The sequence below is a fragment of the Formica exsecta genome, unplaced genomic scaffold (assembly GCF_003651465.1).
Source record: "Formica exsecta isolate Colony F162 unplaced genomic scaffold, ASM365146v1 scaffold646, whole genome shotgun sequence".
NCBI lineage: Eukaryota > Metazoa > Arthropoda > Insecta > Hymenoptera > Formicidae > Formica > Formica exsecta.
The window spans coordinates 6131-28997 of record NW_021853409.1 but is presented as its reverse complement, the minus strand read 5'-3'; the positions used below and the strand labels follow the sequence as shown (position 1 = coordinate 28997).

General features: G+C 37.0%; 2 protein-coding genes and 1 pseudogene across 2 annotated transcripts; 1 reads left to right on the top strand and 2 right to left on the bottom strand.

Moving 5' to 3' along the window:
• Positions 1 to 4975: 4975 nt before the first annotated feature.
• Positions 4976 to 5838, bottom strand: LOC115242838. The gene has a single exon (XM_029819384.1). The coding sequence runs from the start codon at positions 5828 to 5830 to the stop codon at positions 4997 to 4999; it is 834 nt and encodes a 277-aa protein (XP_029675244.1). The 5' UTR covers positions 5831 to 5838; the 3' UTR covers positions 4976 to 4996.
• Positions 5839 to 11123: 5285 nt separating this feature from the next.
• On the top strand, positions 11124 to 15657 carry LOC115242829. The gene is made up of 4 exons (XM_029819370.1): positions 11124 to 11168; positions 12433 to 14344; positions 14687 to 14866; positions 14993 to 15657. Exons 2-4 carry the CDS (start codon positions 12433 to 12435, stop codon positions 15655 to 15657), a joined length of 2757 nt encoding a protein of 918 aa, XP_029675230.1. The 5' UTR covers positions 11124 to 11168.
• A 5236-nt stretch (positions 15658 to 20893) lies between these two features.
• Positions 20894 to 22867, bottom strand: part of LOC115242828 — a 4658-nt pseudogene continuing 2684 nt past the window's right edge.

The following is a 22867-nucleotide window of genomic DNA, read 5'->3' as shown; positions in this document are numbered from 1 at the left end:
TTTGCCATCAGGCATATAATACAATTATCAATGTGTGATCGAATGCGTTTACGCAGCGAAGGAAACCAGTAATTACTAGTAATACCCTGTAAAGTTTTTTCCATGCCGTAATGCGCCATGTCATCGTGATAGACACGAATCACATTAGTCACCATTGATTCGGGAACATAAAATCGAGGTTTGTCTGGGCCTTTTCTGAATACTAATCCGTTTAACATCTCGAACTTCTCATGATCATTTTCTTCAAGATCTGTCGCGATATTCTTAATTATCGGATCATTCAATTGACGGAATTCGAGTTCTTTCTCCAGAGGTAGCGAATCAACAAGAGCAACAACACGACTTAATGCATCAACGTGAGCCATTTTGACACCCGGTCGGTGAGATACGGAAAAAGTATATGATTGCAACCTTAGAGTCCAACGTGATATGCGCGGATTTAAATGTGCTTTATTGACTGCATAAACCAAAGCATGACAGTCGGTGACAACCGCAAACCGTAAACTGTATAAGTAAATATGAAATCTTTCTATAGCCTTTACAACGGCTAACATTTCCAATTCAAAACTATGATATCGAGATTCGGCGTCGTTTGTTGCCTGACTATAGTAAGCAACTGGAGCCCATTTATTTATATCTTGTTTTTGCAATAAGATAGCGGCCAATGCCAATGAACTTGCGTCGGTATGAAGTTGCGTTTCTGCACTTGGATTATAAATACGAAGAACCGGAAATGACGTTAAAACTGACTTCAATGAATCAAATGCTTGTCGACAATCATCATTAAAAAAAAAAATCAGTCGATTTTCGTAAAAGATTATGAAGAGGTCTTGCTATAAGTGCATAATTTTCAATAAATTTAAGAAAATAATTCGTTAATCCAAGGAAGCGTTGCAATTCTACCATTTTAGTCGGATATGGAAAGTTCTTAATTGCGTCTGTATGACGGGAACTCAAAGTAATACCGGAAGCCGATACAATATATCCGAGATATTCAATTGATTTTTGCAAAAACAAACATTTTTTCAAATTCATTTCAAGCGAGTATTGTTTAAATGGTATGAGTACTTTATACAAGGTTTCAAAATTTTCTTCAACTGACGAGGACGGAATTAAAATATCGACAATATAAACAATTACTTTATTCTCGCGAATTAGAGGTTGTAAAATTTGTACAATTCTTCGCTGAAACTCAGCGGGAGATTCACAAAAACCGAATGGTAGCCGTTTGTATTCGAACTTAACGCTAGGCTTTATAATTCCACGCGCTAACAAATCATCTGTTATTTCGCGAATCTGAATCCGTTCTGACCAAGCAAAGCGTCGCGGCGCATACGCATATGTTGATTCATCTTTTAACGCTACTTTTACATAGTATTCATTTGAATCTGGTTCTACATCCGTTTTTTTTACATCATTAATTATAGATATGACCCTTTGGTCAGTGTCAATACCAAAGTCTGTTTTAATATTTGTCAAATCAGAATTCTCACAAGACAAAAAATCTTCTAATATATCGGCTGATGCCACTTCATTAATCAGTTTTAGCTTATCATCCGTATTTTTACTTGAGGGATGATAATATATAGCAATATCGTTATTAATTATAAAATCTCGTCCTATGATTAAATCAACAAAATGAGATTCATTTTGAAAAACGAGCAAACTTATATCACCGATAAATTGTGGAAGGAATTCCAAACAGATTTTAGCATTGACTGAACCAAGAATTGGTATTATATTACCGGAAACCGATTGATATGAAATTAACGACTTATTAAGAACAACGGATGAGTCATTAAAATATTTCTTATAAACCGACGGAGAAATAAATGAAACAGGACTGCCGGTGTCGAGTAACGCATTCAATGAACACGGAGTATTATTTAATAAAACGACCTTAAGCGAAGAGTCTTCCGTATCCAGCCTCCGAGTGTGAATATCATTGATGGCTGCTACAGGAGGAGACATCTCCGGATCGATGGCAGCTACTAGAGCAGGCGTCGATGAATCAATGGCAGCTATTGGAGTTGAAGAAACTGGAACAGGAAAACGCTGCTGCTCCTTCCTCTTCAACTTGAAGCAGTTGGTTTTGACGTGACCGCGTGCACGCCATACACAATAATAATTTGAAAAACGAGCAAACTTATATCACTGATAAATTGTGGAAGGGATTCCAAACAGATTTTAGCATTGACTGAACCAAGAATTGGAATTATATTACCGGAAACCGATTGATATGAAATTAACGACTTATTAAGAACAACGGATGAGTCATTAAAATATTTCTTATAAACCGACGGAGAAATAAATGAAACAGGACTGCCGGTGTCGAGTAACGCATTCAATGAACACGGAGTATTATTTAATAAAACGACCTTAAGCGAAGAGTCTTCCGTATCCAGCCTCCGAGTGTGAATATCATTGATGGCTGCTACAGGTGGAGACATCTCCGGATCGATGGCAGCTACTGGAGTAGGCGTCGATGAATCAATGGCAGCTATTGGAGTTGAAGAAACTGGAACAGGAGAGCGCTGCTGCTCCTTCCTCTTCAACTTGAAGCAGTTGGTTTTGACGTGACCGCGTGCACGACAATATACACAATAATTGTCTTTGTCTTCCTTCTGGTATTTTGAAGAGTAATCAGATTTCATTGTCGAAGCACCACTATCTCGCACTTTCTCAGACTTGGAATGCGACGAATATTCCTTCTTCATCGAATTTCCAAAAGAAAGTGTGGCCTTGTGCATCTCATCAAGGAAGGCGTCCAAAGAGTCGGCACGTATTACGGATGCAGCACTGCGAATAGCATCATTATTAATACCACTAATTAAAAAGTGAATTGAGTCATCATCAGGCAGTCTCAATCTTTGCATTAAGGAAAGTTTATCCAATGCATAATCCTGAAACGATTCATGAGGATAATTCCAATTTCTTGACTCAATCTTTTTCATCACAATTTCATAAGGAATTTTTCTTCTAAAATGTCTTAAAAGAGCACTTCTGAAACTTGACCATGTATCATTTATCGTACCTGTACCAAGTTCAAACCATTTTCGAGCTGATTTAACCAGTTTACCAGAAGCAGCTAACAGCATCACATCTTGAGAAGCACCATGGATGCGTGATACTCGTTCAACCTTTTGAATCCATAATTCCACATCATCATCATCCTTGCCGCTGAACTCAGGCAATTGAGATGCCAAAAGATTTACTAAGACTGACCTTGTGATTCAGTATTGGACGAAGCAAAAGCCATTAAAAGCTCTGCCATTTGTTGTTGGTGTTTCGAGAGAAGAGCGCAAATCTTGGGTACAAGATTCTCTGACATCACACCCGCTGTATTACCCGTAGAAGAAGAATGAGAAGCCGTTTGTGCTGATAGAGCTTCTTCAGAATTCTGACAGGCTGGTAAAGCTGAAGCTTCTTCTTCGGCGAGTGAACAAGGATGAGAAGGAATATCGCTTGCTTCAAAGAAGATAGTTTTCCTTCGATCCGAAGATATGGGTGGATTTGAAGAATCTTCCATATAATTGTTCTTCTCGAAGAAAGGCATCAATAAATCGATACATCCTTCCCGTGAATTTGATGGCTTAAAACCTTGTTTTTTTGCTATCGCCTGGAGTTCCTTAAAAGATAACTTCTCCAAAGATGATCGGTCCATGGCAACTCCAGTATCCAACGTCTCCAACACGAAAGAATCAAGAAAACGCGCGAACAAATGAACGAGAGGTCAACACGCAATTTTTCTCAAATAAACCACAAGCGAATGCGATAAATCGGTGGAAAAAACACTTACACGAACGACCGAACACTTTTTGCTGTCGTATAAAAAGAGTTTATTGACTCTACCGATTCGTGATGCGTACCACTGAACACGCTCACTGTAATACGCAAATATTAGCGCGTAACACTAATATCGATAATTATCGATTATTCTCACTGTTTAATACGACTTGATTAACGATCAAAAAGATCAAGGGAAAACGCGCACGATCCCGCTTCTGAAAAATTTGCTGTAAGACAGCGAGTCAATTTCGAGTTTGTCAGGAGAATGGCTTTCGGAAAAGGAATTGTTTAAAACAGAGGAATAATGCGTACAGGAGCAATGTCGTATATTTTAGAACAGAACGCGATAAATCGTTAATTCACAATGTTGGTTAACTCAAACATTTAAACGAACGCGTATAATTGGTCAGAGCATATAACCGAACACAAACTATTAAACGACAACTCGAGAAAACGGAGGCAGCAAAGCAATAAGAGCTTTAACGCTGGAGACCGACGAGACGTCCGTACTTTAACGCGTATTCGTGCAAAAGACGCCCGGTCAGCCACAGGTTCATGCAACAGCCTTCGTTACCAGGGAAACGTACATTTGTTGTCTAACAAGGCTCGTTGTTAGGGAAACGTTTATACATTGTTTATAACATGTTATTAAGTTGCTAATTACTAAGCATTCAAATTATGGCGCCCTATTATTATGCGCATGCGGGAGCGCTGTTAGCGCGAACGCTAGTTAATCGATTGTAACGCCATCAACAGCTAATTTCTTACAATAGGACAACCACTGATCTATATATCTGAATTGCTGATAGGCCTCCTGGCGATGTACCCAATTGAAGATCCGCCATTTTACACGCCCGAGGTGCGCGTATGCGTGGTGATGCTCTAAGTGATACCAATAAGTGCAGATCATGGATACCACTTAATAAACTTTTTAACAGTTTTTAACTTTTAACTTCCTTTTTAACTTTGTAACAGCTGCACACGAAAAGGAAGGTCCAAATATTGCCGCACTCTGCGTAAAATTTCAAATATAAAAGGTCTCTTGTGATTTTTCGGTTATTTGCGTTGTTCCCGAGTAAAAAATTTCAGAAGATTGCAATTTGTGTGCGCAATTATATTTTTGGATCGACGTCCGCCATATTTATAATTTTGTTTTTTTATTTCCATAGTTTTATCTGCATCAGTACATAGTCGAGAAATTTTAGTTTCAATCTTTTGATTTATGAAACCTTTTTCTCTTTTGTTCCAGGTTTCCAGTGTCAGACTTTCTTTTATGTCTAACTCCCACTTCATCACGCTTAAGATTCCAGCAGTAGTCGGCCAACATAGTGACATTCCACCGACCTTGGTACCTACGTTTCATCTCTTTTATGTCCTGATGAAATCTTTCTCCTTGCTTTTTACTCATGTCTCCAAGATTTTCAGGGAATGATTTTAAATGAGAATGAAGGAAGTGGACTTTCAAACTCATGTTACAACCTAGCTTTTCGAAACTTTCGAGCATTTTCTCGACAACTGCTTCGTAATTTTCGTCCTTCTTATTCCCTAAAAATTCTTTCACAACATTTTTAAAGTCCACCCATGCCGCTTTTTCATATTTTGTCATCGTATTTTCAAATTCCGTAAACTTCATAACTTTTCTTATATCCGGTCCATTGAAGACTCCTTCTTTTATTTTTGCATCAGATAAGGATGGAAATATCTTAAGAAGAGATTGAAAACATTTTCCATTCTTGTCAAGTGCTTTAACAAATTGCTTCATGAGTCCTAATTTGATGTGTAAGGGAGGCAGAAGTATTTTTTTAGGATCAACCAGAGGTTTCTGAAGAACATTGAATGATCCTGGCTTGAGAGACTTATGCAGAGACCAACTTTTTTTATTCCAATGTTCTTTCCTAGCCCTACTATCCCACAAACAAATGTAACACGGATTTTTTGTGTATCCTAACTGTTGCCCAAGAAGTATAGTTGTTATCTTCAAGTCACCGCATATGAACCATTTATGTTCATCATATTTGATTTTTCCAAGAACCTTTTTCATATTCTCGTAGGATTCCTTTAGATATACTGAGTGGGCAATGGGGATGGAAGCGTATTCATTGCCATTGTGTAAAAGAACCGCCTTAAGGCTTCTCTTGGAGGAGTCGATGAAAAGACGCCAACCTTTTCTTTTTTGTTCCAGGCTTCTAGTGTCAGACTTTCTTTTATGGCTAACTTCCACTTCATCACGCTTAAGATTCCAGCAGTAGTCGGCCAACATAGTGACATTCCACCGACCTTGGTACCTACGTTTCATCTCTTTTATGTCCTGATGAAATCTTTCTCCTTGCTTTTTACTCATGTCTCCAAGATTTTCAGGGAATGATTTTAAATGAGAATGAAGGAAGTGGACTTTCAAACTCATGTTACAACCTAGCTTTTCGAAACTTTCGAGCATTTTCTCGACAACTGCTTCGTAATTTTCGTCCTTCTTATTCCCTAAAAATTCTTTCACAACATTTTTAAAGTCCACCCATGCCGCTTTTTCATATTTTGTCATCGTATTTTCAAATTCCGTAGACTTCATAACTTTTCTTATATCCGGTCCATTGAAGACTCCTTCTTTCATTTTTGCATCAGATAAGGATGGAAATATCTTAAGGAGAGATTGAAAACATTTTCCATTCTTGTCAAGTGCTTTAACAAATTGCTTCATGAGTCCTAATTTGATGTGTAAGGGAGGCAGAAGTATTTTTTTAAGATCAACCAGAGGTTTCTGAAGAACATTGAATGATCCTGGCTTGAGAGACTTACGCAGAGACCAACTTTTTTTATTCCAATGTTCTTTCCTAGCCCTACTATCCCACAAACAAATGTAACACGGATTTTTTGTGTATCCTAACTGTTGCCCAAGAAGTATAGTTGTTATCTTCAAGTCACCGCATATGAACGTGTTCTGTTCATCATATTTGATTTTTCCAAGAACCTTTTTCATATTCTCGTAGGATTCCTTTAGGTATACTGAGTGGGCAATGGGAAGCGTATTGTATTCATTGCCATTGTGTAAAAGAACCGCCTTAAGGCTTCTCTTGGAGGAGTCGATGAAAAGACGCCATTGACTAGGATCATATGATAAACCCAATTTTGCCATCAAACCATGTATATCCGTACAATAAGTTAGTTCATCATCTTCAGCAAAGAATGGAATGTAATCTTTCTCTCTGTCTCTGTACCAAGCAAAAGATGTCCCCGGAGCCAACAGATTCATCTCTTGTAACCTAGACCCTAGCAATTCTGATCGACTTTTAGACAGCATCAAATCTCTTACTAAATCGTTTAGCTGAGCTTGCGTGAACAATTGAGGAGCTTCTGCCTTATCAAAATCAATATTATCATCCGATTGAATACCATCATTCCCTACGTTTTCGTCTTCCGATAGCTCCAGATTTTCCCGTGAGATCGGAACCCTATCCGAAGGTTTTTGGGCAACTGGTTTTGTGACCGAGGTAAGAAATAGAATTTTTATTCGTACTATTAAATCTTTCCATATTTCATAGACAAAAATAGCAGTCTTCGTGAGTCACTGGTTCACGCCAAACCATGGGTAAACTAAACGGCAGCGTTTGCGAGTTACCATCATCTTTTTTCCAACGTAATAAAATCGAATAACGCGATACATAAACCTCATGAGGTACCCATAGTTTATCCTTTGGATGTTTCAAAATGGAAATTAAAGGGCAAGACTTGTACTTTACGGTACTTTGTTTAGTTTTTGTTGGTAAAATTCTCTGCAACCAGGAGTGAACTCCAATAATGCCCTAAAACAGCCATTTTTGCACTTTTAGGTTAGAATATCTCAAAATCCTGACGTGATGGTGCCATTCTGAGGCCAGATTTGGATTCAGCGCACCACATTCCTTCGGAAATCAATATAAAATTTCATGTGATATTAAATACCCTTTAATTTGTAGACCTGTGTTATTCGCAATCGCATAGCTAAAGCTACTACCAAGCATATTAATTCATAGTGTAGTGATAGTACATAGTATAGTAGTGCTCTCTTTATGGAAACGTTTTATAATAATTTGTTTCTAATTAGTTATCATGAAGTACGTATACTTGTAGATGGATCTTCTTCACATATTAACAAAACTGCTGCTTCATTTTCATTCGTACGAGCGTATCGTTCACGTCCGGCACCAATATTTCTGCGTGTAAATAGTACAGATTCTGTTTGTCGTACTCGATTTATCAACCGCAAAATTACATTTTTATATGGAGCTCTACGCTCTGGGAAACGTATTGCGTACTCTTGCACGGCAACAGTCGCATTTTAACCGCATTCTCCATATATTATTAGCATATCACAATATTCGTTAGGAGTATATTTCATTTTAATCTTTTAAAGAAAGATTAATTTTTAGGTTAAAGAGAAATATCAATTTTTTAAAATTATTATTAACAAGAGAAAGCAAAGAAAAAATAACTAAAAGAAGTTAGTTTCAATTAAGGGAATCCTGTAGCTTTGCAAATAAAATTAAAAAAGAAAGAAATGTTGCATGCGGTGAAAATGCAACTGTTGCAGCGCAAAAGTACGTAATACGTTTTCTAGTACAACTCATCTTAAAAGATAACAAAATGCATGCTTATCATTTTAAAAAAGTTCACAATTTATTATCGCAAGATTATGCACGCAGAATTAATTTTTGTACATGATTATTGGCACAAGTTCCGGGTTTCATTCGAACAATTTTATTTACGGATGAATTTTATTTTACGCGCGAGGGTTCATTCAATACGTATCATTTCCAGAATATACAGAATAATTTAATAATAAATTATTTATTTCTCATTCTCTACATATTTTTTGATTTTTATGGATACATCTTATAGCTTATGTAACAAATGATATAATGGCAACATTTATAACAACTTTTTGGATAACGATTTACCAGAACAATAATAATAATAATAATAATAATAATAATAATAATAATAATAATAATCGCGAGGAATTGGAAAAAAAGATCATTGAAGCAATAATACCGCCAGAAATTATCATCAATGCAACAAACAGTTTACTACGACGCGCACAATTATGTATCGAATGCAATGGTGGTCATTTTGAACATTTATTGTAATTTAGTTGATTTATTTTACAGTTAAAAATTGTTAAATATGTTTGTTTTTTAATTACTTATTTAATTATTTTCTATTGAAACGATTGCAATTTGCATTTAATTGCAAACATTCCAAAATATTGCAAAATGCAAAATAAATAAATGTCAAACCTAATTCTATTACAATTTATTTGTCTTGCATAGCATAGCATAGTAGATACCTTCATGGTAACATTGATCGACCACTTTGACAGCTGAAGTTGCAATATGTCGCAAATTTTTACTTGAATCATTTTTGAGATGCCTTTAGTTCTTGCATCCATTATTCGTAAAAAGAATGTACTAATGCAATGCGTAGAGAAGCGGGAAAACATATAATGACAATGCTATTGTAAATTTATACGATAATCATAATATCATAAAAAGGGCGCCCCATTCATAGAGCACTTTTTTCAGTTGTTATTTCGCCGTGCCTGAGCGCGCAAAATCTCATTCGTAAAATATAACCGCTTCCCGTTTAAAAACTATTATAGCCTCGACATTTTTGTATTAGGATTTTCGTCTTGAAATGTTCTAAGGAATCTGCCATTAAGAGGAAGTCCGGTAATTTTAGGACACCCTGTATATTCCTGGCTATCAGTTTTGTGGACCGGTAACTCATTTAGAAACACGATTGGCTAGAGGCGATCGTGGTATCAATCCATTGGATGCCGCGTGTCGCGAGCACGACATAGCTTATTCTCGAAGTAACGATCTCGGCCAACGACATTGTTGCGAATAATATACTCGCCGCAAAAGCGCAAACACGTATTACCGCGAGAGATTCGATTCTTGGCGAAAGAGCAGCCGCGACAGCTATTTGGGCAGCTATGAAAGTATTACGTCCTGGCGACTCCACGATTCCTCCCTTCCGCGAAGTTGCGGCAATGATAATCGATCGGTGATAGAAATGAGTCGTTCGGTAAATAGAACATCTCGCACCACATAACGTTTTAAACTTTAAACATTTCATCATTTATCAGTAAATATATCTATGAGTAACCGCGAGAAAAACAAGAAGAAATTAGACCGATCAATAGATATACCATATATAGACTTTCCAGCGAAAGAACAAATAAACAGCGAAGAGACGATGAAATCACCTTACGAAATATCGAACAAAATAACCGCATCATCATCGATAGAAATCATAGACCTTTGCTATTCACCTCAAAATCACGTGTGCAAAGGTCCATCGGAAAATATTCAGCTTCGACCAATCGACGAACTATAAAAAGGGAGCCCGCGAGACTCCATCATCTCAGTTTTCATCAGAGACGGTCCTTTACCTGGCTTTCAGACCTAAGAGTTCGTTCGACCCGATTCTTACGCCGCAAGGCGTCTGATTTCGGGATAATTAAGATAGTTGTTGCGCCCTTCCATCGACTCATCCTTTTTTGAGTCTGGACGTAACATACTGTTCTTAAATTTTTGTTAATAACTTTTTAATAAGCAACGAGCGACGATTAAATTAGAAGAAAAAGTTACTTAAAATTATGTCCTTGATAACATATGTCAAGGTCAAGGGCATTGGGGCTGGGTCCCCTATTCGCTATATTTACCGAGTGACGAAGATGTAATTAATTATGCAAATAAAGTAAAAATTCTCGGAAAACAAATTTTAGAAGCATATAGAAGTTCTGGAAACGTATTATCTGACCAAAGTATTAAAGCATTATTAGAAAAAGACATGTGCAAATGTTTTATTAGAGGGCTAAAACCAGAAATCGAGCAACGAGTTTCAAGAAACTTACCAGATGTACAAGCAACTGCAGCCGATGCTATAAGGATAGAGAGAGAGCTCCGAGCAATGACAGATTTACGACAGGGAACAGCAGGTAGATACAAAACTAACAGCCTAAGAGAAATCTGTCAAATCTGTTATAAGAAAGGGCACGTAGTAACTGTAACTGTAGGAAATATTTACAAACATCTCAACAAGTTAATAACCAGATTGATTTAGGAACCGCAATATTAGTATGTCAAATTTGTAAAAAATGTGGGCATGGAGCAGAGAAATGCCGCTTCCGCGATCCACAACTTCGCCGCCCGGTAAACGTAGTCCAAGGAAGAATAATAATTTGTCAATTATGCTTAAAATCCGGTCATGATGCAAAATCTTGTCGACAGAATAATACTAATAACAATAAAATCTCGGTAATTTGTCAATGGTGCGAAAGACCCGAAGGAGCTCGATATTTTTCAGTATGCGATTTAGCATCTGGATTTCATCAAATAAAAATGGGCCGCGAAGATGGTCATAAAACAGCTTTCACTACTCCTTTTGGACATTATGAATTTGACCGAAAGCCGTTCTAAAAAATGCTCCGGCTACTTTCCAGCGCCTAATGGTCTTAGTGTTAACTGGGTTACAAGGCAAAGAATTATTCGTTTATATGGACGATATTGTTATCTATGCAACGTCTTTAGAAGAACACGAAAGAAAATACAACGCTTTAATGGAACGTCTTCGAGAAGCTAATTTAAAATTACAGCCAGACAAATGCGAATTTTTAAAAACGGAAGTAACTTATCTGGGACACGTAATCAGTAAAGACGGAGTAAAACCAGATCCGAAAAAATTAGAAGCGGTACAACTATTTCCAAGACCTAAAACACTTAGGAATATTAAACAATTTTTAGGACTTGCAGGATATTACAGACGCTTTATACCGAATTTTTCAAAATTCGCCAAACCATTAACAAATTTATTAAAAAACGACACCCGCTTCGAGTGGACATCTGTGCAAGAAGAATCTTTTGAAATTTGAAAACAAAAACTGTGCGAGGACCCAGTACTGCAATACCCAGATTTTTCCAAATCATTCATTTTAACGACCGATGCATCTGGAATAGCCGTTGGAGGAATATTATCACAAGGAGAGATAAATAAAGACCTACCGATAGCATACGCCTCACGAACCTTAACAGATAATGAATTAAAATACGATACATACGAAAAAGAAGCACTAGCTATTGTATATTGCGTTAAACATTTTCGACCATACTTATACGGAAGAAAATTCACTTTAGTTACAGACCATAAACCTTTGATGTGGTTTAAAAACGCACAAGACGCAAATATGCGAATACTTCGTTGGAGATTAAAATTAGCAGAATATGATTATGAGGTTGTATACAAAGCGGGAAAAACAAACGTAAACGCAGACGCATTATCCAGAAATCCTGTAAATATCGAAGAAATAGATTGTAAAATTATAAAAAACAAGAAACTTTTAAACCCAGATAACCCTAAAGATGCACGATTAATTGCCGAACTATTAGAAAAATCCGATAGCGAAAAAGAAGAAGAAGAAAATGACGATTTCCATTTATATCTTTCCGATATGGAAGAAAACGAAGAAATAATAGCTGAAAGCGATTTATTAAATAACAATAACGATACTCTTCCATTTACACAAACAGAATTAAATGAACCAAATTATTTATCAATTACCGAAAAAACTTTAATACACGATCCTCCTAAACAAAATAAAATTCAAAAATGAACCGCGAAGATGGTCATAAAACAGCTTTCACTACTCCTTTTGGACATTACGAATTCGACCGAATGCCGTTCGGTCTAAAAAATGCTCCGGCTACTTTCCAGCGCCTAATGGACTTAGTGTTAACTGGGTTACAAGGCAAGGAATTATTTGTTTATATGGACGATATTGTTATCTATGCAACGTCTTTAGAAGAACACGAAAGAAAATACAACGCTTTAATGGAACGTCTTCGAGAAGCTAATTTAAAATTACAGCCAGACAAATGCGAATTTTTAAAAACGGAAGTAACTTATCTGGGACACGTAATCAGTAAAGACGGAGTAAAACCAGATCCGAAAAAATTAGAAGCGGTACAACGCTTTCCAAGACCTAAAACACCTCAGAATATTAAACAATTTTTAGGACTTGCAGGATATTATAGACGCTTTATACCGAATTTTTCAAAATTTGCCAAACCATTAACAAATTTATTAAAAAACGACACCCGCTTCGAGTGGACATCTGTGCAAGAAGAATCTTTTGAAATTTTAAAACAAAAACTATGCGAAGAACCAATACTGCAATACCCAGATTTTTCTAAACCATTCATTTTAACGACCGATGCATCTGGAATAGCCGTCGGAGGAATATTATCACAAGGAGAGATAAACAAAGACCTACCGATAGCATACGCCTCACGAACCTTAACAGATAATGAATTAAAATACGATACATACGAAAAAGAAGCACTAGCTATTGTATATTGCGTTAAACATTTTCGACCATACTTATACGGAAGAAAATTCACTTTAGTTACAGACCATAAACCTTTGATGTGGTTTAAAAATGCACAAGACGCAAATATGCGAATACTTCGTTGGAGATTAAAATTAGCAGAATATGATTATGAGGTTGTATACAAAGCGGGAAAAACAAACGTAAACGCAGACACATTATCCAGAAATCTTGTAAATATCGAAGGAATAGATTGTAAAATTATAAAAAACAAGAAACTTTTAAACCCAGATAACCCTAAAGATGCACGATTAATTGCCGAACTATTAGAAAAATCCGATAGCGAAGAAGAAGAAGAAGGAGATGACGATTTCAATTTATATCTTTCCGATATGGAAGAAAACGAAGAAATAATAGCTGAAAGCGATTTATTAAATAACAATAACGATACTCTTCCATTTACACAAACAGAATTAAACGAACCAGATTATTTATCAATTACCGAAAAAGCTTTAATACACGATCCTCCTAAACAAAATAAAATTCAAACAAGAAGCCGAACTGCAAGACAAATTGAGCAAAATAAAATAACCAACGAATTGCATAGTGACGAGGGAGAGATCGAAGAAATCGAAGAAAGAAATGATCCGCCTGATAAAATTTCTGACAGTGAAAAAGAAGACGAAGAAGAAAACGAACAAAATATTATTAACAAAAATTTAAAATCAAGAAAAACGAAACCTGCATTTATTGAAAATAGAATAATTCATGGTAATGTCATAGACTCTCGAGAATTATTATTTTTACGAAAAGATAATATAGTATATTTCGTCGACACCCAGGGAAGACCTTTAGATTCAGGCTCACAAAAACTTTTCGAACAAAAAGAGCTTCCAAACCTAGGATCCCTTGTTCTAGGAAAGGTTAAGGCCATAAAACATAAAAATCATTATCATGTGGCTTTACCTGTCAGCGAAGAACAACGAGAAGGCCCTACAGCTACTCTTAAACAAATTGTTAAAATCTTAACAGACTTACGGAAAATAATCGAAGATTTAAAATTAGAAACATTTAGTATTGCAAAAACCGAGTTTATTAATAATGTTCCATGGAATGACGTCAAATCACATGTGGCGGCCTACAGCAACCACAAAATTACGGCAGCGCGATATTTGCGAAATATCATCGTTTCTCGCAAGTGCTCGCCCGTCCGCGCGTAGTGCGGGAGACGCCGTTAGTCGGCGCAAGGCGCTCGGACCAACAAGAGAGTGGAAAGCAGTCCGGCGGGCATATAGCGCGTCCGCGCGTAGTTGCGGGCAGCACCGCTAGGCGGCGCAAGGCGCCCGGGCCAACCTGCAAGTAGAAAGCCGTCCGGCCGGAATATAGGTCAGACCCCCAGCAGAGAAAGGACACGAAGAAAGTCATAGGCGCCAGTCGCCTACTTTCAAGCGCAAGTCGCTAAGACGTTGGAGAAAAGAGGCAGAAGAAAGCGCTAGACGCTAACTCTCGACAGACGAAGAAAATTCTTGGCGCCAGTCGCCCACCTTCCAGCGCAAGTCGCTTTAAACGTTGGTCAGCAATACGGCGCCAGTCGCCGCACCACCATCCACGACGCCACGGATAAGGGATACCGTTCCGCTACCCACGGTAGCCGAAATCGCCATCCGGCGAAGGACTCGCCCGACGCCACTCCACAAGGTGGTCAAGAGGAGGAAGGTGGAGGAGAGCACGCTAAGTAAAAGCAGCTCCCGACCATTAGGCGTCAGTTCGCTAACCGCCTCCGGCCACCATCGGCATTAGACGCTCGATCGCCATCCGCCTCCGGCGCTCGTCTGCCATCAGTCGGCGCCAAGTCGCCAGCGTCACCCGGCGCCCGGCCGCCATCAGCGTTAAGCGCCCGATCGCCATCCGCCTCCGGCGCTCGTACGACATCATCAGGTGCCCGGTCGCCGTCTTTCACTGGGACCTGCTTCCCGACGATTGCCGGTACCTGCTCCCCAATCACGGTCAGTGACAGATCACTGTCGCCCATTGGTGCTGATTCACCGGTGGTCTCCGGCCGCTGGCCACCATTCAGTGGCCCCTCCAAGGGGAACGCACGCTCCGGCGCCCAGTCAACCAGCGACTCCCATGCAGAGAGAAACCAGCAAAGCAAGGACCGGTTTCAGGCTCTATTCGGCGCTAGCCCGCCAAAGCTGATTGCCGGGCATTCCGGCTCGGAAACCAAGAAGGATCGGCCTATCTCCTTGCCGCAACTAGAGCGAATCTTGGCGTCCCCAGCGAAGACGTGGAAATTACCACCGCTGATTTCGCCCATCAAAATCTCGCCTATTAAGGAATACTCGAAGCGGAGAACTTGTGGGACGCAGACTAGTCCAATCCCGTTTCCTGGCCTCAAGAGGACGGCCAACGCGACGACCCAGACAAAGAGACGCGGGGGCAGACATAAGCCCATGTGCAATAATAACAATAATCATTATGCGTGCAATCGCAACTTGCGCTACTGATGTATGAGTAGAAATAAATACACTTTATGCTTAAAAGCCGACTCATTCATTTATCTACCTACAATTAAGATAAGTTGGGTAGTATCCTAAAGCGATAGATCTCCTATCCTGTACCTACCCACACACATATACAATCAACATTCACCGACGCTCCTACTAAAGTTATTATTTGCCACGGACTAATTAAATATCCACCGAAAGATTTACGTTCCGTTATAATTAGTGAAATGCATTGCTTACCAACGGGAGGACACCGGGGAGTTACGAAAACTTATAACCGAATAAAACATAATATCAACCATTGTCATTGGAGCTGCCAAAAAAATGTCATCAACATATCTATAATAGAATGATATTTTAATTTCTTTGGATGATGTGTCGCTGTTTACTAATGTTCCCATAGATTTAGCATTGTCCGGTGTGAACGATAGATGGACATATATAGAAAAATTAACTGACATCCCAAAAAATGATTTCATCAACATTGTCAAATTCATATTGACTTCCACGTATTTTACCTTTGACAATAATATATACAAACAAACATTTGGAACTACCATGGGCTCTCCATTGTCTCCAACCATAGCGGACATTGTTCTGCAAGACATAGAAAGCAGAGCACTGTCTGAGATTGGATTTAATTTATCATTCTATTATAGATATGTTGATGACATTTTTTTGGCAGCTCCAATGACAATGGTTGATAAAATCTTACAGATTTTTAATTCATATCACAAAAGAATTCAATTTACGTGCGAGTTAGAGGATAACCAATATCTTAGTTTCTTAGATCTTAAGATTCATAAAAAAATACACATTTGATCATTGATTGGTTCCAAAAACCAACATTCTCGGGGCGATATCTGTCATATTTTTCCAATCATCCAACTTGTCATAAAATCGGCACTATATATAACCTAATTGACAGAGCGATCTTATTATCTCATCCTAAATTTCATGAAAAAAACATAACTTTTTGTATTAATGTTTTAATGGACAACGGTTATCCTCTTCCGTTTATTTTCAAATATATTCATATCAGACTAAAAAAGCTTATCACAGTTAATTTAAACAACAACACAATTACAGCGAATAATGACACAGTCAATAACAATAACAAACAATTTATATACAGCAATGTTTACAATGTCAATTGAAAAAACTTGTACGAGTAAAAACGAAACAACCAATGATAATCACAGACATACCAGGATCTTCTTTCGATAAAGTAGTTATGGATATTGTAGGCCCTTTACCTAAAACTGAAAAGGGAAACGAATATATTCTAACATTACAAGATCAATTAACTAAATTTTGCATGGGGATACCATTACCGAATCAAACTTCCGAAACCATCGCAGAAGCTTTTGTAGATCGATTTATTTGCGTACTTGGAGCACCAAAAGCAATATTAACAGATCAAGGCAGAAATTTCCTTAGCGATCTAATAAAGAAAATTGCAAAATTATTTAAAATTCGCAAATTTCGCACAACAGCCTTCCATCCTCAATCAAACGGATCATTAGAAAGATCACATCACGCATTAGGCGAATATTTAAAACAATACGCGAATGAACAAAAACAATGGGATAGATGGATTAGCCTTGCCATGTTTAATCATAATACGAGCGTACATGAAGCAACAAAGCACACTCCATATGAGCTGGTTTTTGGAAAGATAGCACGTGTTCCATCGAACAAACTTCTACCTCCTGGGGATAAATTAGCAAATTACGACGAATATTTAATAAATCTTGTAACTCAACTTCACGCAATTCAGGGAAACGCACGCGATAACGTTATTCAAGCTAAAATTAAATCAAAAAATTATTACGATAGAAAAATTAACCCACAAACTTTTAAACCGGGAGATCAAGTATTTTTATTAAAAGGTCCAAAACCAGGTAAATTCGGAGATCAATATACTGGGCCTCACGAAGTTCTAGAAATTTTTAATAAAAATAACGTCAAAATTAGAATAAAGAAAAATAGCCGAATTGTACATCCGAACCGCTTACGAATTTCATATATTAAACCTACTAATAAATAATTATGAGAATTTTCAGATGGACCTCAGAATTGGAAGACGAATCACGATAATAATTTTAACAAAAAAAAAAAAATAATAATAATTGAAACTTTATCAAACAGAGTAATAGGAACAGACTTAACTTAGCAGTCACAGTATATATATTCCCGATCGTGTAAAATGAGAGAGAACATAAACGAATGCGCCATACTGTATCATTTACTTGTTAGATTAATTAATATACTAAAAACGTATATATATACATATATATATATATATATATACATATACATATATTATACATATATACACCCACACACATATATATTTTTAGTCTTAGACACATATAAACATTATAAATGTTACTGCGTTTAACATTAATTTAGCGGACAAAAATATTATTAGCATAATATATAGATCAAATTCTGATACGTTCGCGTAACGACAACAATTGCATATTTAGACAAGCTTCGACTAAAACTGATATCGAATTATTCAAGATACAATGGCGTATGCCCCATGTAATATTGAGCGAGATCAATAAACTATCCTTGCTGCGCGCGTTGGAAAGCGGGCGATACTTGAATGTGAGTTTTCGCTCTTGGGATCTATACGAATTTCCTCTATTGCATAATACGACCAAGCATTCGTGGACCGTGAAAGCCGCCTCTCAACTGGAGAAGCCGCGATACGTGATCTTTGCGCTGCAGACTGGCAGAAAAAATGCTGTGTCAAAAGATATACTACATTCGACGACTGCAAATTGACCAACGTTAAACTCTATCTAAACTCGGAATTTTATCCCTACAATGATTTGAATTTAGATTTCGATAAAAATAGATTCGCCCTCTTGTTCGATATGTACTCTCGTTTTCGCAAATCTTATTACGGATGTGATAATGATGATGTGCTATTAAACATTTCAAAATTTTTACATTGCGGTCCTCTCGCAGTTATTGATTGCTCGCGACAAAACGAGTCTGTCCAAAATTCCACCGTGGACGTGAGATTAGAGTTTGAGTGCTAGGAGGATATACCGGCAAATACCACCGCCTATTATCTCATCTTGCACGATCGCGTTGTTGAATATTGCCCATTGACCAACGTAGTTCGTAAAATTACCTAGATCAGTAAATATCCCCTTCAAAAATATATAAAAATTGAGATTTTGACGATCGACAGCAGTCGTACATCATTCTTGCAATTGTACTGTAATATTATCAGTATGATCGCGCCAACGTTTGTGGATCTACAAGGATTCATTGTCGGGAGAAACTTTATCGTGAAGGAAGTAGCGATACTGAGAAATGGATTTGTTTTCTTTCACTACATTTTCGCAAGTCCCGTACCATGGCGTGTGCTTACAAAATCTGAGAGATGCTAAGCTTCATGGCTAATTGGACATCACCATGGACTGCAATGGGAGGATGAAAACGTTCCATACAGCATAGCTTAGCGTTTGATTACGAAGGCTGTGATGGATGCGACAGAAGATAAAGATGGAGCATCTCCTATCGTATACGTTAAAAGACGCGAAAAACGAGAATGGTTAGCCGATATACTTGACGATGATGCAAGAAATGATGTTATTATTGAGATCTTGGATGCGGACTATGAAGATATCACTTCGTTAAATAAGCTAGATAACGCCATCTATTAGTAATAGATATTTATATATCAAGCGAATGAGAAGTATCGATGGTGTGAGGTCTGAATAGCTCAGCGGTAAGAGCAATTACCCGGCAAGCGAAAGACTCGGGTTCGATTCCCGATTCAGCGACTTCGCCCCGATATTTTTTTCGCCTTCGTCTCTCCAGGGGGGTAAAGAGACGTTAATATAAATGTCGAATTGAGATTAATTTTAGAAAAATCTTGGTATAGCACCAAGTAAATTTCGTGCCCTGTGCACATAATCAGTTTCATAGAAAACTTATTTTTCTATGAAACTGACGCACTACCATTCACGTTCTGGCTCTTACTAACCCGCGATTATTTGAAATTTGTGATACCACTCGAGAACCTAATTTCTTTAAATTGTTCACGCCGGCTGAAAGATGGCGTTATTAGTAATAGATATTTGTATATAAGGCGAATGAGAAATATCGGTGGTGTGGGGTCTGAATAGCTCAGCGGTAAGAGCAGTCGCCCGGCAAGCGAAAGACTCGGGTTCGATTCGCAATTCAGCGACTTCGCCCCGATATTTTTCTCGCCTTCGCCTCTCTGGGGTGGTAAAGAGGAGTTAATATAAATCTCGAATTGAGATTAATTTTAGAAAAATCTTGGTATAGCACCAAGTAAATTTCGTGTCCTGTGCACATAATCAGTTTCATAGAAAACTTATTTTTCTATGAAACAGATGCACTACCATCCGCGTTTTGGCTCTTACTAGCCCGCGATTATTTGAAATTTGTGATATCACTCGAGAGCCTAATTTCTTTAAATTGTTAGTTCACGCCGGCTGAAAAATGGCGTTATTAGTAATAGATATTTATATGATATATAAGGCGAATAAGAAATATCGGTGGTGTGGGGTCTGAATAGCTCAGCGGTAAGAGCAGTCGCCCGGCAAGCGAAAGACTTGGGTTCGATTCGCAATTCAGCGACTTCGCCCCGATATTTTTCTCGCCTTCGCCTCTCTGGGGTGGTAAAGAGGGGTTAATATAAATCTCGAATTGAGATTAATTTTAGAAAAATCTTGGTATAGCACCAAGTAAATTTCGTGTCCTGTGCACATAATCAGTTTCATAGAAAACTTATTTTTCTATGAAACTGACGCACTAACATCCGCGTTCTGGCTCTTACTAGTCCGCGATTATTTGAAGTTTGTGATATCACTCGAGAGCCAAGTTTAAAAATGTTTTAGACATTTATATTGATTTTGTTACATATACTTATAAACATAAGAACATAATATTTATAAAATAAATAAAATATAATTAACAAAATGTCTTCTATTTTGAACTTAAAATATTACTATGGTATAATTATCACAAAAACAATATTGTTTAAATAAAGGAAAACTTTTCTCTAAACGTGTTTAAGATTTGTAAAAACACAATTTTTTACAACATAAAAATAACCTTTAACTGAAATAATCTTTTTTTCATTATTATAATAGACTCGAAATAAAATTTCTTCTTTTACTTGAAATGGAATGTCTTACAATTTTTGAAATGGAACGTCTTACAATTCTTTTTCTTTTCTTGACTATTTCTGTTGTTCAGTAGATTTTACAAGCCAATATTTTATTATAGACTCTATCATCGCTTCGGAACAACCGTGTATTTTTTGTGTAGCAATTAATATTGCTGACACGTCCGAAGATTTGAAAAGTTACGTTTACCTTTAAATCATATCCAACTATATATCTTAGATAAATCATTCGACATTATTCTTGTCAATACTCGTTTCACCATATATTTGTATGATACTCCTCTAATTTGCATAATTTCTTTGATCTAAATTATAAAATTAATTTATGCAAATTGTAAATAGAATAAAATATGTATTAGTAAATAAATTTGCTTACAAAATTTTTGAAATTATTGTCCTGGATTAAAAATTCTTCTAGCGCCTCCAATTCTTGTACTTTTTTGGTAATTATACATATTAGGGATGACCTTACCGTCCGCATTTGCCCGACCGGTGTTCGTCGGGCGGCGGACTTCCGGCGGATCGGCGGCCGGGTACGGTACAGTAACGATGGGGGAATGCATCGTTACAAGTTATTAACAAAATAAGTTTAACGAATCGCGCGAAATTTTCTGACATTAATATTAAGAATTATACACATACACACAATATATGGCATATGTGTGTATTATAAGATGATAAGGTGGACGGGAGAGGAGCGGAGCCCCTTTTTATTTGACGCGTGAGCAAAGGAGATTTACTAATATGTTTTAATTTATAATATGTGTTTAAGTGTTTGTAATGTAATATAGCGTAATGTAATGCAATAAGTAAATGTAATAAGTGTTTAAGAATCAGAAATAGGTTTGGGTTAGGTTATATCTTCTGGAAGTAGAGCCCCCCCGTAGAGGGGGGGGGGGGCGGAACCCATTGTGTCCACGCATATACTTTACACTGCGAAGCAAGGTCCACCTCACAATTTTTGTGTGGATGGGAAAGTGTATATGTGGACGCAGTGGGTCCCCCCCCGTAGGGGGGGGTCTTCACTTCCGGAAGATATAACCTAATTCAAACCAAATTTTTAATGTAAATAATTACCAAGTTTAGTGTGAGTTACGTTGTATATCTCAAACCAAATTTTCGTTTCGAATCAAACTTTAACTTTAAATATCTTAGAAATTATAAGAGACTGCCGATTTAGTTATAAGAAAAAGTTACTCAGGGTCATGTCCTTGACAACATATGTCAAGGTCAAGGTCATTGGCGAGGTGTCGGTTAATGTAAATAATTGTCATTTTGTGAATGGCATACAGATGTGACTGGGAAATTATTTTTGTTTGTAAGAATCCTAATTTTCTGATGTGCCATTTAAAAACGAGAAATACTTATCTTCATTGAAAATAAAACAAAGTTACAATTTGGAATGGAAAAAATAAATCCGCACAGTAATAGATTCATACTAAAAAAATTAAAAATAAGAAACAGATTTAAACCAACATATATATGTACAATGATATCTCACAGTATTAATATTATGCAAAATTTTCAATAATACGCTGAATTTAATAGTATATCTACAAATTATAGTATAAGAATTTCTTATAACTAACTGCATCGAAATTGTTGTAAGAACATAATTCTAAAATTCAAAAAAATTATACCAAAAAATTTGTGTGAAAATACGATCCTAAAAATTTTTAAAGAAAGTCAATTAAAGATTAGTTTTGCATTATGTAGCAATTTACATACATTTTTTAAATTTTAGATACTAATTAATGACAGAATTTAAAAATTAATAAAACAATTTAAATTATACAAATATGGATATATAGAGAAAATATAGAGAGATAATATGTATACAGGGTGCGGCATTTATAGTGACGCGGGCATATTTTTCGGAAACGAAGTGAGATATCAAAAAATGTTTCAGACAAAAGTTGCATGGTTTCGAGGGGGCCACATGATAAAAATATGGATTTGACCTTAAGTGGTCTTTTCAAAGTGAGGTCAATGTGGTCGATGTTTTCTTAAATGGAACTCCCCATTTTT